This window comes from Oryctolagus cuniculus, chromosome 9 (genome assembly GCF_964237555.1).
Source record: "Oryctolagus cuniculus chromosome 9, mOryCun1.1, whole genome shotgun sequence".
Taxonomy (NCBI): Eukaryota; Metazoa; Chordata; class Mammalia; order Lagomorpha; family Leporidae; genus Oryctolagus; species Oryctolagus cuniculus.
Window position 1 is genome coordinate 12347616 of NC_091440.1, and position 23506 is coordinate 12371121.

Below are 23506 nucleotides of genomic sequence, written 5' to 3' on the forward strand. Positions count from 1 at the left end.
ATCAATTCAACAGGAAGATATAACTATTGTCAATGTATATGCATCTAATTACATGGCACCTGGTTACTTAAAAGAAATGTTAAAGGATCTAAAGGGAGACACAGACGCTAACATAATAGTAATGGGGGATTTCAATACCCCACTTACAGCAATGGACAGATTAACTAGACAGAAAATCGGCAAGCAAACAGCAGAGTTAGTTGACACTACAGACCAAATGGACCTAACAGATACATACAGAACTTTCCATCCTATAGTTGCAGAATACACACTCTTTTCACAATTGCATGGAACCTTCTCTAGGATTGACCACATTCTAGGACATAAAGAAAGCCTCAGCAAATTCAAAAAAATCAAAATCATACCATACGTCTTCTCTGATCACAATCGAATGAAGCTGGAAATCAGCAATTCAGGAATCTCTAGAACATATGCAACATAGAACATATGCAACATGGAGACTGAACAACATGCTCCTGAATGAACAGTGAATCATTGAAGAAATTAAGAGAAATAAAAAATTTCTGGAAACAAATGAAGATGACAATAGAACATATCAAAACTTATGGGCTATAGAAAAGCAGCGTTAAGAGCAAAGTTTGTAACAATAGGTGCCTACATCAAGAAATTGGAAAGGCACCAAATAAATAAGCTATCAGTGTATCTCAAGGATCTAGAAAAACAACAACAAACCAAACCGAAAACTAGTAGGAGAAAAGAAATAATTAAAATCAGAGTAGATATCAACAAAATTGAAACAAAATACAAAAGATCAGCAAAACAGAGCTTGTTTTTTGAAAAAATAAACAAAATTGATACACTGTTGGCCCAACTAACCAAAAAAAGGAGAAAGAAGACCCTAATTAATAAAATTACAGGGGCCAGCGCTGTGGCTCAGTGGGTTAATGCCCTGGCCTGCAGCGCCAGCATCCCATAAGGCTCCTGGCTCCTGGCTTTGGTTTGGCGCAGCTCTGGCCATTGCAGCCAGTTGCAGAGTGAACCAGAGGATGAAAGATCCCTCCCTCCCTTCCTCCCTCCATCCATCCCTCTCTCCCTCTCTCTGCCTCCCCTTTTCTCTCTGTGTAACTCTGACTTTCAAATAAATAAATAAATCTTTAAAAAAACACAAAGGAATACAAATTGGGAATGAGGAAGCCAAACTACCCCTATTTGCACATGACAAATTCTATATATAGAGGATCCAAAATACCCCACTAAGAGACTACTGGAATTCACAGAAGATTTTCGTAAAGTAGCAGGATTTAAAATCAATATACAAGAATCAGCAGCATGTGCAAACCCAGACAATGCCACAGCTGAGAAAGAACTTCTAAGATCAATCCCATTCACAACAGCTAAAAAAAAAAAAAAAAAAAAAAAAAAAAAAAAAAAAAAAAAAAAAAAAAAATCAAGTATCTTAGAATAAATTTAACCAAGGATGTCAAAGATCTCTACAATGAGAATTACAAAACATTAAAGAAAGAAATAGAAGATACAAAAAAATGGAAAAATACTTTCATGTTCATGGATTGGTAGAATCAATATCATCCAAAATGTTCATTTTTCCAAAAGCAATTTATAAATTCAATGTGACACCAATCAAAATACCAAAGACATTCTGCTCAGATATAGAAAAAATGATGGTGAAATTAATATATAAACACAAGAGACCCCCAAATGGCTAAAGCAATACAGCAAAAACAAAGCCAGAGGTATCACAATACCACATTTTAAGATATACTACAGGGCAATCATAATCAAAACAGCCCAGGCCGGCGCCGCGGCTCACTAGGCTAATCCTCTGCCTAGCGGCGCCGGCACACCGGGTTCTAGTCCCGGTCGGGGCGCCGGATTCTGTCCCGGTTGCCCCTCTTCCAGGCCAGCCCTCTGCTGTGGCCAGGGAGTGCAGTGGAGGATGGCCCAGGTGCTTGGGCCCTGCACCCCATGGGAGACCAGGAAAAAGCACCTGGCTCCTGGCTCCTGCCATCGGATCAGCGCGGTGCGCTGGCCGCAGCGCGCCGGCCGCGGTGGCCATTGGAGGGTGAACCAACGGCAAAGGAAGACCTTTCTCTCTGTCTCTCTCTCTCACTGTCCACTCTGCCTGTCAAAAAAAAAAACAAAACAAAACAAAACAAAACAAACAGCCCAGTACTGTTACAAAAACAAATAGACCAATGAAACAGGATAGAAATGCCAGTGGCCTGTGCTGTGGCACAGTGGGTTAACACCCTGTCCTGAAGCTTGGGCATCCCATATGGGCGCTGGTTCTTGTCTCAGCTGCTCCACTTCCCATCCAGCTCTCTGCTATGGCCTGGGAAAGCAGTAGAAGATGGTCCTAGCCCTTGGGCCCCTGTACCCACATGGGAGACCTGGAAGAAGCTCCTGGCTCCTGCTTTGGATCGGAGCAGCTCTGGTCATTACAGCCAATTGGGGAGTGAACCAACGGATGGAAGACCTCTCTCTCTCTCCCTCCTCTCTCTCTGTAACTGTGACTTTCAAATAAATAAATAAATCTTAAAAAAAAAAAAGAACAGAAATGCCAAAATCAATCCAAGCATCTGTAACCAACTTATATTTGACAAAGGAGACAAAATTAATTCCTAGAGCAAGGACAGTCTCTTCAACAAATGGTGCTGGGAAATCTGGATTTTCATATGCAGAGGTATGAAGCAAGACCCCTACCTCACACCTTACACAGAAATCCACTCAACATGGATTAATGACCTCTATTTATGACCCAGTACCACCAAATCATTAGAGGACACTGGGGAAATCCTGAAAGACATTGGCACAGGCAGAGACTTCTTAGAAAAGATCCCAGAGGCACAAGCTACCAAAGCCAACATTCACAAATGGGATTACATCAAATTGAGAAACTTCTATACTGCAAAATGGGGAAAAAAAAAAAAAAACCAAACAGGAAAGTGGGGATGGGGAGTCATCCAACAGAATGGAAGGCATTATTTGCAAAATATTCAACTGATAAAGGATTAATAACCAGAATATATCAAGAAATCAAGAACCTCAACAACAAAATAAAAAACCCAGTGAAGAAATGGGCAAAGGACTTAAACAGACCTTCTTCAAAAAAGGAAATCCAAATGGCCAACAGTCACAAGAAAAAATGTTCAGGATCACTACCCATCATGGAAATGCAAATCAAAACCACAATGAGGTTTCACCTCACCCCAGTTAGAATGTCTTTCATACAGAAATCAACAAACAACAAATCTAAGTGAGGATGGGGGGGGGGGGGGAATGGGAAAATCAATTGTTGGTGAGAATGTAAACCGGCAAACCCATTATAGGAAGACAGTATGGAGAAACCTCGGAAGTCTGAATGGACCTACCATATGACCCAGTCATCCCACTCCTGGAAACTTATGCAAGGGAAACGAAATCAGCATATGAGAGTTATCTGCACCCCCATGTTTACTGCAGCTCAATTCACAATAGCTAAGACATGGAATCAAACCAAATGCCTGTTAACTGAAGACTGGATAAAGAAATTATGACGGCTGGCACCGCAGCTCAATAGGCTAATCCTCCGCCTGCGGCGCCGGCACACCGGGTTCTAGTCCCGGTCAGGTCGCCGGATTCTGTCCTGGTTGCCCCTCTTCCAGGCCAGCTCTCTGCTGTGGCCCAGGAGTGCAGTGGAGGATGGCCCAAGTACTTGGGTCATGCACCCCATGGGATACCAGGATAAGTACCTGGCTCCTGCCATCGGATCAGCGCGGTGTGCCGGCCGCAGCACGCCAGCTGCGGCGGCCATTGGAGGGTGAACCAGCGGCAAAGGAAGACCTTTCTCTCTGTCTCTCTCTCTCACTGTCCACTCTGCCTGTCAATAATAATAATAATAATAATAATGGATAGAATTAAAAAGGAGTGAATGCTCCAACATGGGAAGCAGTCCACATAGTGGACTCATAGAAGGACATTCACTTTAAATAGCACTCTGACCTCAGAATCACCCCTTAAGGCATTTTGTTCTGGCTGAAAAGTCCACAAAGGCATTTCAGGCATGGAAAGCCAAGACACTGTGGCAAAAAATGTCCTATTTGAAGGACCTCTGTGGGTGAGACTCCAGTGGAAAGAAGTGGTCATCAAAGAAGGAGGTACTTTTCTCTGAAGGGAGACAAGAACTTCATCAGCGGTCTTTATCAGTCTGAAGAAGTTGTATTCTATTCCTAATTGGTTCTGTTTTTTTGACCGTAAAGGCTACTGACTTTCATTATTCTGAATTTGTGATAACCCTATGGTTTTCAACTTTTATTCTATCACATTGATTTTTGGATATTAAATCAACCTCATATTACTAGGAAAAATTTCTTTTGGTTACAATGGATGAATATTTTATATATTCTAGGATTCAGTTTGCTACAATTTTGTTGAGGACTTCTGCATTAATATTTATGAGAGATACTGATTTTCGGATTTTTTCTTATATTGTTATCTGATTTTGGTATCATGGTAATACTGGCCTCATAAAAGGAGTCTTTTTTTTTTTTTCCACTTCATTCCATTTTTAGTTTTCAAAGAATTTTTGAAGGATTAGTATGAAGCAATTTTCCTGTTAGTGTTTAATTGAATTCACCAGTGAAGCCCTTCTGGTCCTGGGCTCCCCTCTCTGGGATGCTCTGTGATAACTACAACTCAATCTGTTGCCTGTTATTAAGTCTATTCAAATATTCCACTTCCTCTTGAGTGTCAATAGCTCATTTGTTTCTAGAAATCCTTCCATTTTATTGAAGTTATCCAATTCGTTGGCATATACTTGTTCAAAATACATCCGTACAATCCTTATAGTTTCTGTAGGGTGAGTAGGTGCATTCCTTTTTACTGTTGTTTTAAAAATTTAAGTATTCTTTTTCTTTTGCCAGCCTGTATAAGGGTTGTCATGTCTGCTGTCAAAGAATCATATTCTGCTTTTACTGATTTCCTCTATTGTTTTTCTATTCTCTAGCTCATTTATTTCCAAGAAATCTTTAGTATTTCCTTCACTCCACTTCTGGTACATCCCTGTATCTAGTTGCCTCAAACAGAAGGTGAGTTATTTCTTCTCTTTTGTTTCCAATTCTCGGTTTTTCTCTAAACACTTCTTCATATGAAATTCATACTTTTTTGAATGCTGTTATTTTTTTTCATTCATCTCAAAATATTTTCTACTTTTCCTTGCAATTTCTTCTTTTACTTATTGGTTATTTAAGAATATATTGTTTAATTCCATATATTTACGGATTTCTCAAATTTCCTTTGTGGTTAGTTTCTAATTTCATTTGATTGTAACCACAGAATATATTTTGTACGATTTCAATCCTATTAAATTTACTGAGGCTTGTGTTTTGGTGCAGCATATGACACAGCATGGTATGGTATGATGGAAATGATCTATGCTGGAGAATATTACAAACACACTCAAGAGGTTGTATTTCCTGCCGTTAGATGGAGTACTCTACAGATGTCTGTAAGGTTTATTTAGCTTTTAACATTATCTAAGACACTACTTCCTTGTTGGTCTTCTGTCTAGTCGTACTACTCACAATTGGAATTGGGGCATTAATGTCTTCAACTATTATTGTTGAACTGTGCATTTCCCCCTTTGTCTTAGTTTTGCTTTTTCTATTTAGGGACTGTGTTATCAGGCACATATGTATTCATATTTTTTACAGTTCTTGGATTGACTGATACTTTAATCATATGAAATATTCCTCTTGGAACCAGCACCATGGCACAGTAGGTTAAGCCTGCAGTGCCAGCATCCTAAATGGGTGCTGGCTCAAGTTCCAATCCAGCTCCCTGCGAATGGCCTGGGAGAAGCAGCAAAAGATAACCCAAGTGCTTGGGCCAATCTGAGGGAGACCAATAAGAAGCTCCTGGCTTCAGCCTGATTTAGCCTTGGCTGTAGAGGCCATTTGGGAAGTGAATCAGAGAATGGAAGATCTGTCTCTCTATCTCTTTCTGTAACTTTGCCTTTCAAAAAAACAAATTAATGAATGAATCTTAAAAACAATCCTCTGTCTTGAATAATTTTTAAGAAAATTTTGTCTAATATCAAAATTACTCATAATAATATGAGTGGTACAAATATATTTATCTGACACTTTCCCCCATCCTTTTAACTTCCTATTTATGTCTTCAATACCAAGTTTCTTGAAAAAAGCATATATATAGTTTGATTTTTTAAATCTACTCTGCCAATAGCTGCCTTTCAATAATAGGTTTAATCCATTTTGATTTAATATAAATACCAATCAGGTAGGATTTATATCTACCACTGTGCTTTCTATGAGGTACATTTTTTTTTCTTATCCTCTAGTCTTCCATTATTGCTTTTAACTAGAGATTTTCTAATGTCCTGTTTTAATCCCCCCCCCTTTTGTTTTTTTATCTTTTATTTAATGAATATAAATTTCCAAAGTACGACTCATGGGTTACAATGGCTTTCCCCCCCATACCGTCCCTCCCACCCACAACCCTCCCCTTTCCCACTCCCTCTCCCCTTCCATTCACATCAAGATTCATTTTCGATTATCTTAATATACAGAAGATCAGCTTAGTATACCTTAAGTAAGGATTTCAACAGTTTGTTCCCACACAGAAACATAAAGTGAAAAATAATAGATGATTTTTTTTTAAATCATGATGAAATCAGATCAGACCTATTGTCATGTTTAATCCCAGTGAGAGTCAAGTTGGGAATTGATAATTTCTTTCTTTTTTTTTTTTTTTTTTACAGAAGATCAGTTTAGTGTACATTAAGTAAAGATTTCAATCGTTTGCACCCCCATAGAAACACAAAGTGAAATATACTGTTTGAGTACTCGTTATAGCATTAAGCCTCAGTGTACAGCACATTAAGGATAGAGATCCTACATGAGGAGTAAGTGCACAGTGACTCCTGTTGTTGACTTTACCAATTGACACTCCTGTTTATGGCATCAATAATCTCCCTATGCACCAGTCATGAGTTTCCAAGGCTATGGAAGCCCCTTGAGTTCTCCGACTCTTATCTTGTTTAGACAAGGTCATAGTCAAAGTGGAGGTTCTCTCCTCCCTTCAGAGAAAGGCACCTCCCTCTTTGAAGACCTGTTCTTTCCACTGGGATCTCACTCACAGAGATCTTTTTGCCAGAGTGCCTTGGCTTTCCATGCCTGAAATACTCTCATGGGCTTTTCAGCCAGATCCGAGTGCCTTTAGGGCTGATTCTGAGGCCAGAGTGCTATTTAGGACATCCGCCATTCTATGAGTCTGCTGAGTATCTCACTTCCCATGTTGGATCACTCTCCCCTTTATTTATTCTATCGGTTAGTGTTAGCAGATACTAGACTTGTTTATGTGCTCCCTTTGACTCTTAGTCCTTTCATTATGATCAATTGTGAACTGAAATTGATCACTTGGAATAGTGAGATGGCATTGGCACATGCCACCTTGATGGGATTGAATTGGAATCCCCTGGTATGTTTCCAACTCTACCAATTGGGGCAAAATCCCCCCCTTTTTTTAAGCATTTAAAAAAATTTTTTTTTACTTATTATTAGAGAGAAAGAGAGAGAGCATGCCTCCATCCACTGGCTTACTGCCCAAATGTTTCTAAGACCAGGGTGGGCCCAGGGAATAAGAATTCAATCTGGCTGGCACCGTGGCTCAATAGGCTAATCCTCTGCCTGTGGCGCCGGCACACCGGGTTCTAGTCCTGGTCGGGGTGCCAGATTCTGTCCCGGCCAGCACTCTGCTGTGGCCCGGGAGTGCAGTGGAGGATGGCCCAAGTCCTTGGGCCCTGCACCTGCATGGGAGACCAGGAGAAGCACCTGGCTCCTGGCTTCAGATCAGCGCAATGCGCCAGTCGCAGCGCGCCGGCAGCAGCGGCTATTGGAGGGTGAACCAACGGCAAAGGAAGACCTTTCTCTCTGTCTCTCACACTGTCCACTCTGCCTGTCCAAAAAAAAAAAAAAAAAAAGAATTCAATCCAGGCTGGGTGAACTCAATCCTACAAGGGTGGCAGGAACCCAACTAACTTGAACCATCACCACTGCCTCCCAGAGTCTACATTAGCAGGATACTGGAATGATGAGCAGAGCCAGGAAGTGAACTGAGGCATTCAATACGGAACATGCATACTGTAACCAGCATCTCAACCACTGAGTAGACCAGATGTGCATGCCTACATTTTACTATTTTCTAGAGTTATTTTCTGATTACCTTAGAGGGTATAATTATCATGTGATCTTTAAACAACACAGCCCTGATAAATGCTAACTTGAATGTCACAGTATATAGGAAATTTGCTGTACTGTAGTTTTTCTTCACTTGCTCCTTTGTCCTCTTATTATCACACAAATTATACTGGTGAATTTTATACACCCATCAACTTGGATTTATAATTACTGTATTATGCATTTTTTAAAAAATTAGAACAAGAGCAATAAATGGTGCTGGGAAAACTGGATTTCCACATGCAGAAGCATGAAGCAAGACATCTACCTTTCACGTTACACAAAAATCCACTCAACATGGATTAAAGACCTAAATCTATGACCCGACACCATCACATTATTAGAGAACATTGGAGAAACCCTGCAAGATATAGGTACCAGCAAAGACTTCTTGGAAAAGACCCCGGAAGTACAGGCAGTCAAAGCCAAAATTAACAATTGGGATTGCATCAAATTGAGAAGTTCTGTACTGCAAAAACAGTCAGGAAAGTGAAGAGGCAACCGACAGAATGGGAAAAAATATTTGCAAAATATGCAACAGATAAAGGGTTAATAACCAGAATCTACAAGGAGATCAAGAAACTCCAAAACAACAAAACAAACAACCCTGAACTGTTTCCCTTTAGCATTTCACAAATCCTAACTACCCCATTCCATTTTAAGGAACTGTTGTGTCATTACTGCAAGCCCATGCATGTTATTTGTGGGAGGAGTACTTGCTATTTTTAGAATGATATACTAATTCTAATTCTGAAGGTAAAAAGTTGTCATCATTAGAATAGATATTGAGGAATTTACTGAAAAGTGACCTTTAGTGAAGCAAACTTTTAGAACACTGGTCATCTAGACCAACTTTTCTAGATATGGGCTCATTAGTTGTATATAAGCACTTAGCATACCAATGAGTCTGACATACTGCTGAGAAACTATAGTTATCAAAGAAAACCAAATTAAAGATAAGAGAATAAGTAAATAAATATATACTTAAAGTAAAAACAAACAACAAGAAAACCAAACTAAAAATAAAGATGTTTTAAAAGAAAAAAATACAGGCAGCTTAACTCAGAGCTCATTCTAGAACCTAATGTGAACACTCAGCAACTGTACAATGGAATATAAGGATACAAGTAACAACTATGCCTATATCTTCTCAACAATAATCCTTCCAACCAACACGGCTGACTGGTCTCTGCTCTAATGCACTTATTTATATTTCTCAGTATTTTCCTCATTTCATGGCATTTACTCATCAAACAAGTTTCACTGAAAGTACTTCCTGGGATAGCGATGAAATAATTTGAAAATCAAGTCTATTTCATTCCAAAGAATCAAAATCTAAACAAATGCGTTTTCATATTCACTAACACATTATTATTAAATTATCTGAAGGAAAAATTGGTACTAAAATAATGTACAGATGCTATGAACACAATGCCCAAGCCCAACTCCTGCAATAAAACTTCAGCTTTACCTGGTACACCCCCCTGCTTTATCAATCAACAAGTATATAAATCATTATCGTCTTTAAACACACAACAGAGAGAAAAATCATGACACTGAAAAATCATGTAATACCTTCAACAGAAATATTTTCTCATTTGTACCAATTCCACCACTCTTTTAAATTTTTTACTTATCTCACTGACAGATCTCCCTGAAACACCTTTGACTCCTTTGTTGGAACAAAACTGAAAATAAATATACATAAATATTTCTCCATTACCTACAGAAAATTGCCCTACACAGATAAGCACTCTTGAATTTTTAATAACAATCTTTGCATTATGTATATTAATCTTTTGACATTTTATTATAAATGCACTGATGGTGTAGATTTAGTTTCAATTCAAAAACCAAGGATTTTATTACCCTATAGAGCATATCCAGAGTTCAAAGTATTTAAGGGGGTTAAACAAAATGCAAACATTTAATGCAACATTAAGCATGTGAAATAAAAACTTGATTGCCTAAATCAAGCATGCTATGCTGTTACCCTGGTGACAGGTTAAAAAAGGGATTGTGAGCTGAATAGCTGTATGATATGAAATTAAAATGTTTCACATTGAACAACCCAACATGAATTGGGCAAGGTTAGAGTAGAGGAGAGAGAAATCAGTTCTCCAATGGCAATGGTGAATGGGAAAGAAGTATGAATAGGATTTGCCAGTGGGGTGCAACAGCTGCCAGATATCCTGCAGCCAAAGAATTACAATAATACTGATGAAGTGCGCAAGAGCTTTTGGAATCATTGCAGGGAACAGAGGAATTCTCCTACAATAACGAGGCCATTCTACCTTCTATTCAGCTCTTATGGTATAGAATTGAATAATAGAAAAATATCTTTAAATGTAATATTTGGAAAAAATATAAATATGTCATCTTGTCCACTTAGTCAATATTTGGGACTTCATCACACATAGACTTCTAAATCATCTAAGAGACACAGTCATATTAAATAACAAAAAATAACATAAACAGAGTAAAAAGGCAAGTAAAGAATAATGGTTGAGTTTACATTTTCTCTTCTCTTGCGGCTGCTTGCAGACTTTATTTGCTCAAATGGAAGTTTGTATTTCTGAAGAAATTATGGTTATGTATGTTTGTAAATATACACCAAAAGAGCTATTTTTTTAATTATATGGTTTGTTAGCAAACATCAATTTCATTGTCACAATGAGGTGGCGAATCTGAGAACACTTGAGTATATGAAACAAGGTATGATGTGAAAGTTGTTTCATTTTCATACATGGTAAAACTGTGTCCTAATTTGACACATCCTTTTAAACTCACAAGACACTTCCGTAAGACAGTGCATACGCAGCTGTACAATACTTGCTTTTACTTGGGAATATTTTCACAGGCCATCTTTTTTTTCACCAGTCGCCCTTCAGTGGTTAAGATCACATTTCAAACCCTTAACCTCGGGGGAGGCATCTGGCACAATGGTTAGGGTGATGCTCGGGTCAGTCGCATCTCATACTGCAGTATGGGGTCTGAGTCCCTGCTCCTCTCTCCATTCCAGCTTCCACCTGATACGCACTCTGGCAGAGAGCCGATGATGGCTCAAATACTTGAGTCCCAGGCTCCTGGTAGAACAACCAACAGACAGGGAAAGGGCTTCCATTCACTGTTTCAGTCCCCAAATGCCAGCAACAGCCAGGGCTGGACCAGGCCAAAGCCAGGAGCCTCAGATGTCATCTGGGTCTCCATGTGGGTAGCAGGGACAACGGGAATTGATCTGTCACCTACTACTTCTCAGGGTGCACATGAGCAGGAAGCTGGAGCAGATGCAGGGTTAGAAACTAAACCTAGCACTTTATAAGGGCTGTGGGGTCCCAAGTGGCAGAATCGCTATGCCAAATAGCTACTCTTAGGTTACTGCTGTATAACAGTAAGAAAAAAAAACATATAATTGAAGCGTTAGGTAAAAAAATTATTCAAAAAAGGTTTTCTCTATTTTGTCAGAAAGACAGATGAGGATGGAAAATAGAGTATAAATGTAGACTCAGTGGCTCATGCAGACAGAATGCCAATCACTGTCATCTCCCATTTATGTGACTGTGGCTGAAACAGGTTCTGTGGCCAGTGAGGACCATGCTCCATGTAGTCTGAGCACAAAGTGCTGGTGTATGCAGACTCCAAACAGCCAAACCTGGGAAGGTCTGCACAGGGCCTGCCCCACCTGGACACACGCAGCGCAGCTCGGAACAAACCCCTAACTCCTGGCACCCTGCTCGCCACACAATCCGCACTCAGCACTAGGATGATTCAGGGCCAGGTGAAGGAGTCAAAAGAAGCAAGACTGACCCTAGTTTTCCTAGCCTGAGAGACTGAATACAAGAAATGCCACAAGTCTGTGCATAATTCAACTGAACAGCACTCCCAGTATGTAACAGTTACATGGTACACAATTGCACTACGTAATGACAGTGACCACTAATACATCCTAAGGCTAATCATCAATTCTCTAAATTTTTGAATGCAATCATAGCAAAATTCTCTACAATGAAGTACTTTCCTTCAAGTACTAATAGTGCTGGACAGTCTTTTAAACCTGCCTTTTTGAAGAATATTTAACATTGCAAAATGACAATATTATGATCACCTTTTAAATAGAATGGCCCCTTTTCTTTAAAGTCAAAATAAGGTATAAGATGTAGGTGTTTACCTAGGAAAAGGCAAATCTTCCCCAGAGTTGCCAGGACTTGCAGTCGCGAATTTCTCTCTTCCCATTCTTTCACAAAGGCCCATCCATCGAATGTTAACCCTTACTTCACATGCCCCAGCCTCAAAAACTGCCCTTGTAGGGTCTCCTACGACCTCCATACTGTTAAATACAACGGTCTGTCTTCACAAGCTTGCTGGAAGAATATCGCACTTGCGCACTCTGGCCTCCCTGCCACCCTTCCTTTACTCCAGCCATGCCTCCCTGAACTCCATGCATGCCTCCACCCATGCTTATCTCCTCTGCTGCTGCTCTCTGGGCTCCTCACCTGATCCAGCTTATTAACACTGGTGGGTTCAAGGGTGCAGACCTAGGATCTCTACCCTTCCCACCCTGGCCTCCACTCTTAGCCACTTACAGTCACTTACAACACTGCAGCAGGAAGGCCTTGCTAACATCTAGTCACACCAAGCTCTCTGCTCAAGACCCACGATGGCGCTCCATTCACTCAGAACAGAAAACCTAAGTCTTACTCTAACCCGCCCCATACAATCCCAATCCTTATCACTGGAGAGCTTCCTTACTCCTCTCAAACTGCATTGGTCTCGCTATTTCTGAAAAATGCCGTGCAGCTTCAGGTCCACTGCACTTGCTGTGTGCTCTGAGCAGAAGCATCCTCCCTGATGTCCTCAACTTCACTCTCTTGCTGCTTCTGCACTGATGTTCATCTTCCCACAAGACACTGCCTGCCAAACAAAACTGCAACTATCTGTCATCTGCTCTAGGATGCCTAAACTCTCCCTGTTTCGTTTTCCCCCTTAATAAAACCACCAGAACGTTTGTCATCAGCTGACACACTGTGTAACATACTCACCTGCTCTGTCTACCCTCCACTTGAACATAACCTCCTAGGAGCAGGAGTTTCGTTATTAAATAATTTTGTTCCAGGACTGGTGCTGTGCCATAGTGGACTAGGCCTCTGCCTGCAGTGCCAGCATTCCATAGAGTTCCTGTCCCAGCTGCTCCTCTTCCAACCCAGCTCTCTGCTATGGCCTGGGATAGCAGTGGAAGATGGCCCAACTCCTTGGGCCCCTGGACCTGTGTGGGAGACACAGAAGAAGCTCCTGGCTCCTCATCAGCTCAGCTCCAGGCCATTGTGACCATTTGGGGAGTGAACCAGTGGATGGAAGACCTCTCTCTCTGTCACTCCCTCTCTCTGTGTGTCTGTAACTCTACCTCTCAAAGAAATAAATAAAAGCTTTAAAAAACTAATTTTGTCCCCTGGTATATTCTCTAAATTTCCTAAAAACAAACTCTAATAAATATCAATAGGTACTTTCTTTTTTAAAGATTTATTTGAGGGGCCAGTGCCGTTGTGCACTAGGTAAATCCTCCACCTGTGGCGCTGGCATCCCATATGGGCTCCGGGTTCTGGTCCTGGCTGCCCCTCTTCCAATCCAGCTCTCTGCTATGGCCTAGGAGAGCAGTGGAGGATGGCCAAAGTGCTTGGGCCCCTGCACCTGCATGGGAGACCAGGAAGAGGCACCTGGCTCCTGGCTTCAGATTGCCATAGCTCCAGCTGTTGCGGCCATTTGGGAGTGAACCAACGGAGGAAAGGCCTTTCTCTCTGTCTGTCTCACTGTCTGTAACTCTGCCTTCAAATAAATAAATAAAAAATCTTTAATAAAGAAAGATTTATTTATTTGAAAGGCAGAGTTACAGAGAGGCAAAGGCAGAGGGAGAGAGAAAGTTCTTCCATTCACTGGTTCACTCCTCAAATGGCCACAGTGGCCAGAGCTGGGCCGATCTGAAGCCAAGAGCCTGGAGCTTCTTCCAGGTCTCCCATACGAGTGCAGGGGACCAAGGACTTGGGCCATCTTCTACTGCTTTCCCTGGTCATAGCAGAGAGCTGGATCGGAAGTGGAGTAGCCGGGACTCAAACTGGCGCCCATATGGGATGCTGGCACTGCTGGCGGTGGCTTTACCTGCTATGCCACAGTGCCAGCCCCTCAATAGATACTTTTAAAAGATATGATTGTATTTAATATCTGTATCTCATTCTCTTGTTTAATAAGGGATTGAAAAGCACATCCTTAATATAAGTAGTATTTTTTTTAAGGCACGACTAAAGTTGTGTTTTTTTTTTTAATTTATTTGACAGGTAGAGTTATAGACAGAGAGAAAGAGAGAAAGAGAGAAATAGAGAGAGAGAGGCCTTCCTTCCATTGGTTCATTCCCCAAATGGCTGCAATGGCTGGTGCTGCGCCAATCCGAAGCCAGGAGCCAGGTGCCTCCTCCTGGTCTTCCACGTGGGTGCAGGGCCCAAGCACTTGGGCCGTCCTCCACTGCCCTCCCAGGCCACAGCAGAGAGCTGGCCTGGAAGAGGAGCAACCGGGACTAGAACCCGGCACCCATATGGGATGCCAGTGCCACAGCAGAGGATTAACCAAGTGAGCCACAGTGCTGACCCCAATATAAGTAGTATTTCAAACTAACAGCATGCCTATTGACCTTGAAATGGCATAGCGGTGAGGAATAATGTGAGTAAGTATCATTGCCACCACCCTTGAAATACAATCTCTGTCATTGGAAACAAACAAACAAAACAGTTGATGAGGGGCACCTAAAATTTAAAAGCACAGCATTCGGTATCTTACATCTCATTCAACACTGACAAAACTCTTTAAGAACTACCAAGAAGGTGAGTGTCATGTGGTACAGCAAGTTAAGCTGTTGCCTGCCATGCCAGCCTCCCATAAAAGTGCTAATTACGGTCTCAGCTATTCTCCTTCTAATCCAGCTCCTGCTAATGGGCCTGGGAAGGCAAGAGAAGATGGGAGGCTCACATGGAGTTCCAGGATGCTGGCTTTAGCCTGCTCCAGATCCAACTGTTGCAGTCATTCGAGGAGCAAACCGGCAGATGGGCAATCTCTCCCTCTCTCTGTGTGTCACTCTGATTTTCAAATAAGTAAGCAAATAAATCTTAAGAAACCAAAGGAAAGACGATTACCTGTACGTTATGGATGATGAAATTGACACCAAGAGGGATTAAATATTTTATTCTAAGATGATAACTATGCATTGGCAGTGCAAGAAGAAAACACAAGTCTCACATAAACACCTGTGCTCTTAACCATGAAGCTATACTGGAAGATCGAGCCAATGGAACGGCACAAGAAAAATCAATGTCAGAACTCACGAAAAGGAAGACACTTCTGATGTTATCATAAATAAAAGACACAGTAGTTTAGTGGATTATTCAACACTTACTTCATGCCAAAAAACTATTCCAAGACAACCACAATCCTCCAACTGCCTAGTGGTGGTAGATTTAGGAACAGGTAGGTGACTTATTTCCTGTCAATGAGAACTGAGAAGCAGGTGCTCGGTGACTTCTGGAAAACTCTCCTCCCTTCTCAGACAAAAACACAATCCACTGAGCCTTGCTATCAGCCTTACAATGCTGCACTCACCCAGAAGAAAGCAAAGCTAAGAGAACCACAGACAAGTGGCATGAGCAGACTATACAGGCACGTCAAAAAGTTTGTGCAAAAACTGAATTAGATAGTAAATTTATTTTGGTGCAAAAAAAAAAGACCTGAAATTATGCATAGTGCTTTTCATCATATGCATTTTCCATAAAGTGTTTGAAGCCCTCTCTAGCTGAACCACCTCCATCCTCCCCTCTGAACCTGCTGGACAATGTAACAGGGTAATTGGATCAGTTTGAGTAAGAATTTCTGTTACTCATACCCCAAAGTTTCCAAAGTGATTCAGCAGGTTATACAATTGCTCCCTGAAGAAAACAAGCGAAAATTTATTTCACAAAGGGGAAAGGGAGAAGTAAAGAAGTTTAGTGAGAGCAGAATAGCATTCTCACCAGTGTCTGAGAAACTGGGACAACAAAGAGGACCTCGAATCAAGGTAAGATAAGCTACCCTAACTCTCAGGTGCATCCTGACCCGTGAACATCTGGATCACAGGAAGACAGGCATTCCGAGTAAAAATTAGTTGACCATTACTTACTGGGATTAAAGTGTTACCTTTACTTTTTTTCTTTAATCATCATTAAGAGAAACAATTATACTAATCCACAACACCAACAAAATACGACTTTAATGATTTATTTCAGCCAATAAACCTATTTAGGAAAAGAATTTAGAAAAATAACTCCACGGCAAGTCAGCATTTATTTATGTAAAATCTTGTTTGTCAAATCTGTTTTATAGCCATCCTTAAAAAAAACTGCTATTGTCTTTTATATTACTTATTTTCCTAAATGCACCACTATCATTTTACTACCCAAATACTATGGGCACATATTATTAATGTCTTTTTCCAAGTCATAAATGATGAAAGAGTAAAACCCATGGAGAAATTGGGAAAATAAAATTGGCTGCCAACAAAAGCACCACAAAGGAAGGGCTGTGGGCTACTGGTTTGGAAGCAAAAACATTACATGAACACACCCATGACACAGGGACACAGAGCCAAGCCTGGGGTGACTCTCAGCCTCCACTCCCAAGCCAGTCATGAAAACATGACCCTGAAGCCAAACTGTGAAGATACAAACACGCTACATCAACTCTGATGGTGTAGGTGTCAGGGACCGCTTCAGCACACAAGAAACATAACTCTGATTCAACTTCGGCTAAGCAAGAATATGCTTTGTCAAAAAGACCAACTTATTTTGGCAGATATTATAGAGCTCTGCTATGAATGGTACCACTTTTATAAGAAACAGGCTTACTAAATCATTAAGTTCAATAGAAAATAAACTCACAAAAAATGAACAAATGTTGTTCATGGCTGACAGCATCACAAGGGTGGGAGTAGGTGTGAAAAGGGGCAATCACAGTACGAGTGAAGAAGTCGGAGAGCGGGAAGGGGCCATTAACAGTCTCCCACCAGGCCCCATGTCATCAAGGTCCCACACCTCTCAGCATCCCCACCCTGAGGACCAAGCTTCCAACACATGAACCTTTGTGGGGTAAAACTTGGAAAGCGGCGTATAAATCCCTCATTTCCAAAACAGTCTTGGCTATTCTCAGTTAAATGTATTGCCAGATCTAACACTGGCTTACCTGGCTCAACAAAGATGCTTAAGGAGATTTTCATGGAAACTGTATTAATATATAGATTCATCCGGGGAGAATTGTCATTTTAACTATATTGACTCTACCAGTCAAGAAAGACTATATTGTGATTTATTTAATCTTCTTCTATTTGTCTCAGTAATGTTTTGTCCTTCTCAAGGTATATAAGTCTTATACTTCTTCCATTAATTATATTCCTAATCTGATTTATTTTGATAACTTTTTCAGTTTATTTTTCAGATTGGTGCTAGTATGCAGACATTCAACGGATCTCTGTGCACTGTGTTGAGTCTTGTAACCTTGCTGGGTCTGCTAATTAATTATAGTAGCTTTCTATGTGACTTTTCAAGTTTCCTAAATATAATAAAAATAAAAATAGTATCACCTAAGTATGATGTTAGCTGTATATTTTCATAGCTATTCCTTACCAGAGTGACAAAGTATCATTTTTTAAAAGCTTTCCTTTTTCCTAAAAAATATATTGGTGTTGGAATTTTATCAAATGTTTTTCCTGCATTTTCAAGTATATGTATTGTCAAGTGGTCTTCATTTTTTATTAATATGGTATATTAAGTTACTTTTCATGTTACTTTACTTGGATAAACCACCCTACTTACTCATAATATATAATACTTTATGTGTGCTGTTAAATACTAATTTGTTAATATCTTGTTAAGGATTTTCATGATTTCATGAAGGATTCCAGTCTGTGGTGTTCTTCCAGTGTGATGTTTCAGACCAACACTGATGTTAGGATAACACTGGTCTCATACAATGACTTGGAAAGTATTCTATCGCCTGTACTTTGAAAGACTTTGAGTCAGTTTAATAATTTGCCTTTATTCAGGAATTCTTCCAGTTCATCTGATTTGTCAATTTTATTGACATAAACTGATTCACAATATTCTTTTACAATCTGCCAAATTTTGTAGGTAACCAGTGTTCTGGTCTTTATTTTACTATTTTTTTTCTTCTCCCTATTTAAAATGATTATATATGTGTATATATAAATTATATATTTTCTTTATTTCTGCTCATATCTTTACTATTACTTTCTTTTCACCTATTTGATATTTAATTTGCTCTTCTTTTTTTATCTTTTTAAGGCAAAAGCTTAAATTATGGCTTTTAGAAATATCATTTTAATATAAACAATTATGTTTTCCTATAACACAGTTTTAACTGCATCACAGATTTTAACATGCTGTGTTTTCATTTTCATGTATCTAGAGATAGTTTTAAATTTTTCATGTGATTTCTTGTCCAAGTCATGGAAGACTTTTAAAGTGTTCATTTTCAAACATGTTAGGACTTCTTAGATTTCTTTCTGTTACTGATCTTTAACTTAATTCTATCGTGGCTAGAAAAAATACTTGTATGACATCAACTCTTTTAAATGCAATGTGACTTGTTTTATGGTCCATAAGGAAATCTTAGTCCACATCAACAATGAAAAGTATATATTCTACTCTGTACCTTTCAGGTTCTCACTCACAGTAAGTCATAAATCTCTGAAAATAACTTGTATATTTTTTAGGTAAACTCAGGACTTCTGAAAAAGCAAAGGTGCAAATAATACCTGATAGTAAAGGAATCAAGATATAAATGCTGAGTTTGTCAAAAGAACAACAAAAAAATACAAGGTATGAACTTGAGGTTTCTGAAACCAATGCTTGATTTCCTCTACACTCTTCTAGCCCAGCACTGTCCAGTGGAATGGAACTGCCATGATGGGAACCAGACTGGCATGATGCCCACGACACAGGCCACCAACCACACGTGGTTCCTGAGCACTAGCAGTGTGGCTGGCAATGCTCGCAAACTGGCTTTTAAGCTTAACTTTAGTAATTACTTGCGGCCTGTGGCTAACACAGTGCAAGAGGAAGCAAAGAGCAGATGCAGGATCTGCCAACATTTCCGCCTCCTTGCAGTCATCGACTGATCTTCTGTACCCTCCAGCTCTCCCTGGGTGTCTACCAAACAACAACTGGAAAATGATCATACAATAATCTGCTGGTTTTTTCTTGAGAAAACAAACAAATGAAGGGTCCCAGCTACTGTGAGATTCCCTCAGTGAAATCACAGTAGCCATGAAGGCACTGAGGAGCATCAATTTGGTTTCTCTTCTACGTAATTCTTTAGCGATAATGTTTCTGATTTGTGCTTTCCACAGCTGCTGGATCACCCTCCACCTTTTTCCTTTCTTGTCTTTGTTCTTCATCTTGTGGAAAGCAAAGAGAAAGGAGAAGAAATTGAAGTGATGTAATTTTATCAACAGCATGACTCCCTTATAAAGATTACTCTAGCAAGTGCATGCACTTTCCTAATAAGCAAACACTGTCTCTCATGAGGTTTGTTTTTTCCTTGTTCTGGATAAAGTGTTTCTCCTTCCACCTGGGTCACCGGGAGGTAGAAGGTATACTGAGGGTTCACAAATAACTAAGCCAACCTGGTGTTCATTACTTCTTGTACCTTATAAACTAGCTTCTGAGAATTCATTCCTAAATTTTAATACTGCAACACTTCTCAAAACATTTTTCAAATAAAACAGAAATAATATAACCTATCTGAACAGATTTTCCATCAGACTTCAGAATATCCTCTTACCTCTAATAATGGTCAAATTAAAGGGTCCAACAAGATCTCTTTATTCCTCATGAATTTTAAAAACTTAAACAAAACATACACAATACCAGATTTAAACTGTGACTTTACTATATTTCTCCAAAGGTCTATGAAAAGATCTATAACTGATACCGCTCAGATCTTTTATTAGCTATTTCCTACGTAGATTACATTTTCATCATTTTTCTGCTCATTTACTTACATTCTGTTTTAAAAGATCTACCATACCTTGAATGTTCTTGAAAACGTTGTGCTCGTAATTGGGATGCCACAAACAATGATGACGCTATTGCCAATAACTGTTTTCTCTCATTCTCTGTCAACGTGTGCCCTGAGAGAAATCAATCAATCAATCAGTCATTCATATAATGGCAACAGGTGTGTTTATCTTACAGACTTACTAGTCATTCAAACAAGTACTTTGTCAGGCATCTGTTATCAAATTAGTATCATGGTAGGTTCTTGGGTATGAGGGGGTCAGAGGAGCAAAACTATTTCAATAACATAAAAAACCCTATTCATTGGAAGTTTGTAGTCTAATTTGGCAAAGGAGATATTAAAGGTCCTGGGCACAGTGATCTAACCTGAAAAGGCTTGGGGACAACCATCTGGTGTGATTTAACACCGGGAAGCCTGCTCCATGTTCAGAATTCCTCATCAAGAGCTTTGTGAAGTCAGGAGTAAACACATCCTGAGAATTCTGTAATCCCACTACGATTTCTTTCTTTTTTTTTTTTTTTTGGATCGATCGATCGATCGATCTATCTATCTAGCAGAGTGGCATAGATCTATCTATCTATCTATCTATCTAGCAGAGTGGCATAGATCTATCTATCTATCTATCTATCTAGCAGAGTGGCATAGAAGGGAGAGACAGAGAAATCTTCATCAGGTGGTTCATTTCGCAACAGCCAAGGGCGGGCCAGGCTGAAGCCCGGAGCCCAGAGCTCCATCCATGTCTCCCACATGGGTGGCAGGGAGCCAAGCATTTGGGCTATTATCTGCTGCCTTCCTGGGTGAATTAGTAGGGAGCTGGACTGGAAGCAGAGAAGTCATGACTCACACAGGCAATCCAACATTGGACAATGGTGCCAGAAGCAGCAGCTTAACCTGCTGTGCCACGAGGCTGGCATCTTAGTGCAATTTCTAACATTTCTAACATAACAGTAACATACGCACAGTATATAGTACTAAATGGTACAGTATGACCAATCTGAGTATTGGATCATTAGTATGAAAATATTCTTTCTAAAATTCAAAACAGAAAAAGTCATGTAGTTACCTAAAAATACCAGAAAGAAATGAAGTTGAACACTCTCATTTTTTTTTAAAGAGAATTACTTATCTATTTACAGTAGAGGGAGAGACAGAGACAGATCTTCTATCTGCTGGTTCACTCCCCAAACAGCTGCAATGACCAGGGCTCAGCCAGATCACAGCTAGGAGCCAGGAGCTTCTGTCAGGTCTCCCACATGGATGTAGGGGTCCAAGCACTTGGGCCATATTCCACTGCTTTCCCAGGCACATGAGCAGTGAGTTGTATCAGAATTGGAGCAACCGGGACTTGAACCAGTACCCATATGGGATGCTGGTGTTGCAGGCAGTAGCTTTACCAGCTACAACCGCTACACTGGCCCCTTGAACACCCCTTTTTACTCAAAAAAGAAATTACAGTAAAATATCCAAAATGAAAATATAAACACTTCCAAGATTAGCAACATGCCTTCCTATTGGGAGGTTCTTGATGAAACCAAAGGGTAGGGAAAGCCCAACTAATCCATCTTTGTTGCAGACAAGCTGAGGAGCTATAAAACAAAAATATAAACGCAGGGTCTGGCAAACGGCTCTGGGAATTCAGTGACAGTTCCTGATTCTCCCCTGGCACTCAAGCAGTGGTGAAAACCTGTGTATGATTCCATAATTAATTACTCTGCACAAGAAGTACTACAGAAATTTGGTGTCCTTAAAAGACACAGGCTGGAAGAAGTTATCAAAGTGGGGTCCACAGACAACCAGGAGTCCCCAGGAGCCCTCTAAGGGGTCTCCAAGGTCAAAATGATTTTCACAACAATACTGAGACTTACTCGCTTTTTAAACTCTTTCTCAGGAGTGTACTGCAGACCCAAAAGACACATGGTATGTGACAACATCATTGCTCTTATGTCAACAACATAATAGATTTATTTTCACTATTTTTAAAATAAATTCACAATAAAGTTTCTCGTGCAAATCAATAGAGGGAATCACAAAGGCTGTATAAAAGAAAAGGAGGACTGTGCTTCTCAAACTTCCCAAGACATCAGAAGTATGTGGACTAAACCCAATTCCTATATTCCACCTGCAGCCTGGCTGGCAGAAGTTGGGGGAGGGGCAGTAACTTGCACTTCTACCAAGCTGATGCAAGTCATCAAATCTCATTTTGAATACAAATACTTCAGATTCATGTTTATCAAACCGTGTAAAGAAACCACTGAGGAGCTCTTGAAACTATTCAGCAAGTGGGTCATGCCCAGCAAGACAAATGTTCAGAGCATTCTGAACAGAGCATTTTTCATAACCATTTCCTGCGTGAGCACGTACACCCTCAGTCAAGAGGTTAAATGTGTTTCTCAGGGAGGTCCACAGTCAAAACATTCCCTAAGTCACTTCTTCAGACACAGAGGCAGGATCTACATCAGCAGGGGAAAAGGCAAGACACTGAGGGAAGCCTGCACTGCAAGATGCTCACCCAGGACTTCATTTGGTCTCATCAATGGTTAGCTCACTGACTCAGGCAATATTGGGAAAGGATGTTCCCCAATAAAATGGATCACCACTCCACACAACTCACAGGAAACTGATATGACAGGCATGTCAAATCCCCTTTGTTGATATCTCTTTTCAACAGTGAGTATTCAGGTCCAAATAGTTCCCCTGTAAGAAATCTGAATATAACTGACCTATTTTTTTTTTATTTGAGAGGCAGAGTTACAGAAAGAGGGAGAGAAAGAGAGGTTCTCCATCCACTGGTTCACTCCCCAAATGGTCTCAATGGCTGGAGCTGGGCAAATCTGAAGCCGGAAACTTCCTCTGGTTCTCCCACATGGGTGTAGGGGCCCAAGGACTTGAGCCATCCTCCACTGCTTTCCCAGGCCACCACCATGGAGCTGGATTGGATGTGGAGCAGCCAGTACTCAAACTGGCACGCATCTGGGATGCTGGTGCCATAGGACTCCCCTGGAATGTTCTCCACAGTTTGTCCCTGGTGGTAGAGTGTTCTTTGGGGTCACAACTAGACATGTCTCCATTCTAGGCTAAAACGCTGAGACAGATGTACTTCTTTCACATTTCAGAGCAGGTTCTCACTCACGTGCATGGCTGCCAGGAGGGGAGTGAGAATGCATGGCGGCTGCTAACCCACTGAAATT

General features: G+C 40.4%; 1 protein-coding gene across 16 annotated transcripts in view; it reads right to left on the bottom strand.

Annotated features, from left to right (window-relative positions):
* The window catches only part of PCCA (propionyl-CoA carboxylase subunit alpha), a 438870-nt gene that overhangs the window by 166667 nt on the left and 248697 nt on the right, over positions 1–23506 (bottom strand). For all 16 annotated transcript variants that reach the window (XM_070048637.1, XM_051850469.2, XM_008260152.4 and 13 more), the window contains one exon: positions 20328–20430. In XM_070048637.1, the coding sequence (XP_069904738.1) occupies positions 20328–20430 (103 nt within the window). The remainder of the gene's footprint in view (positions 1–20327; positions 20431–23506) is intronic.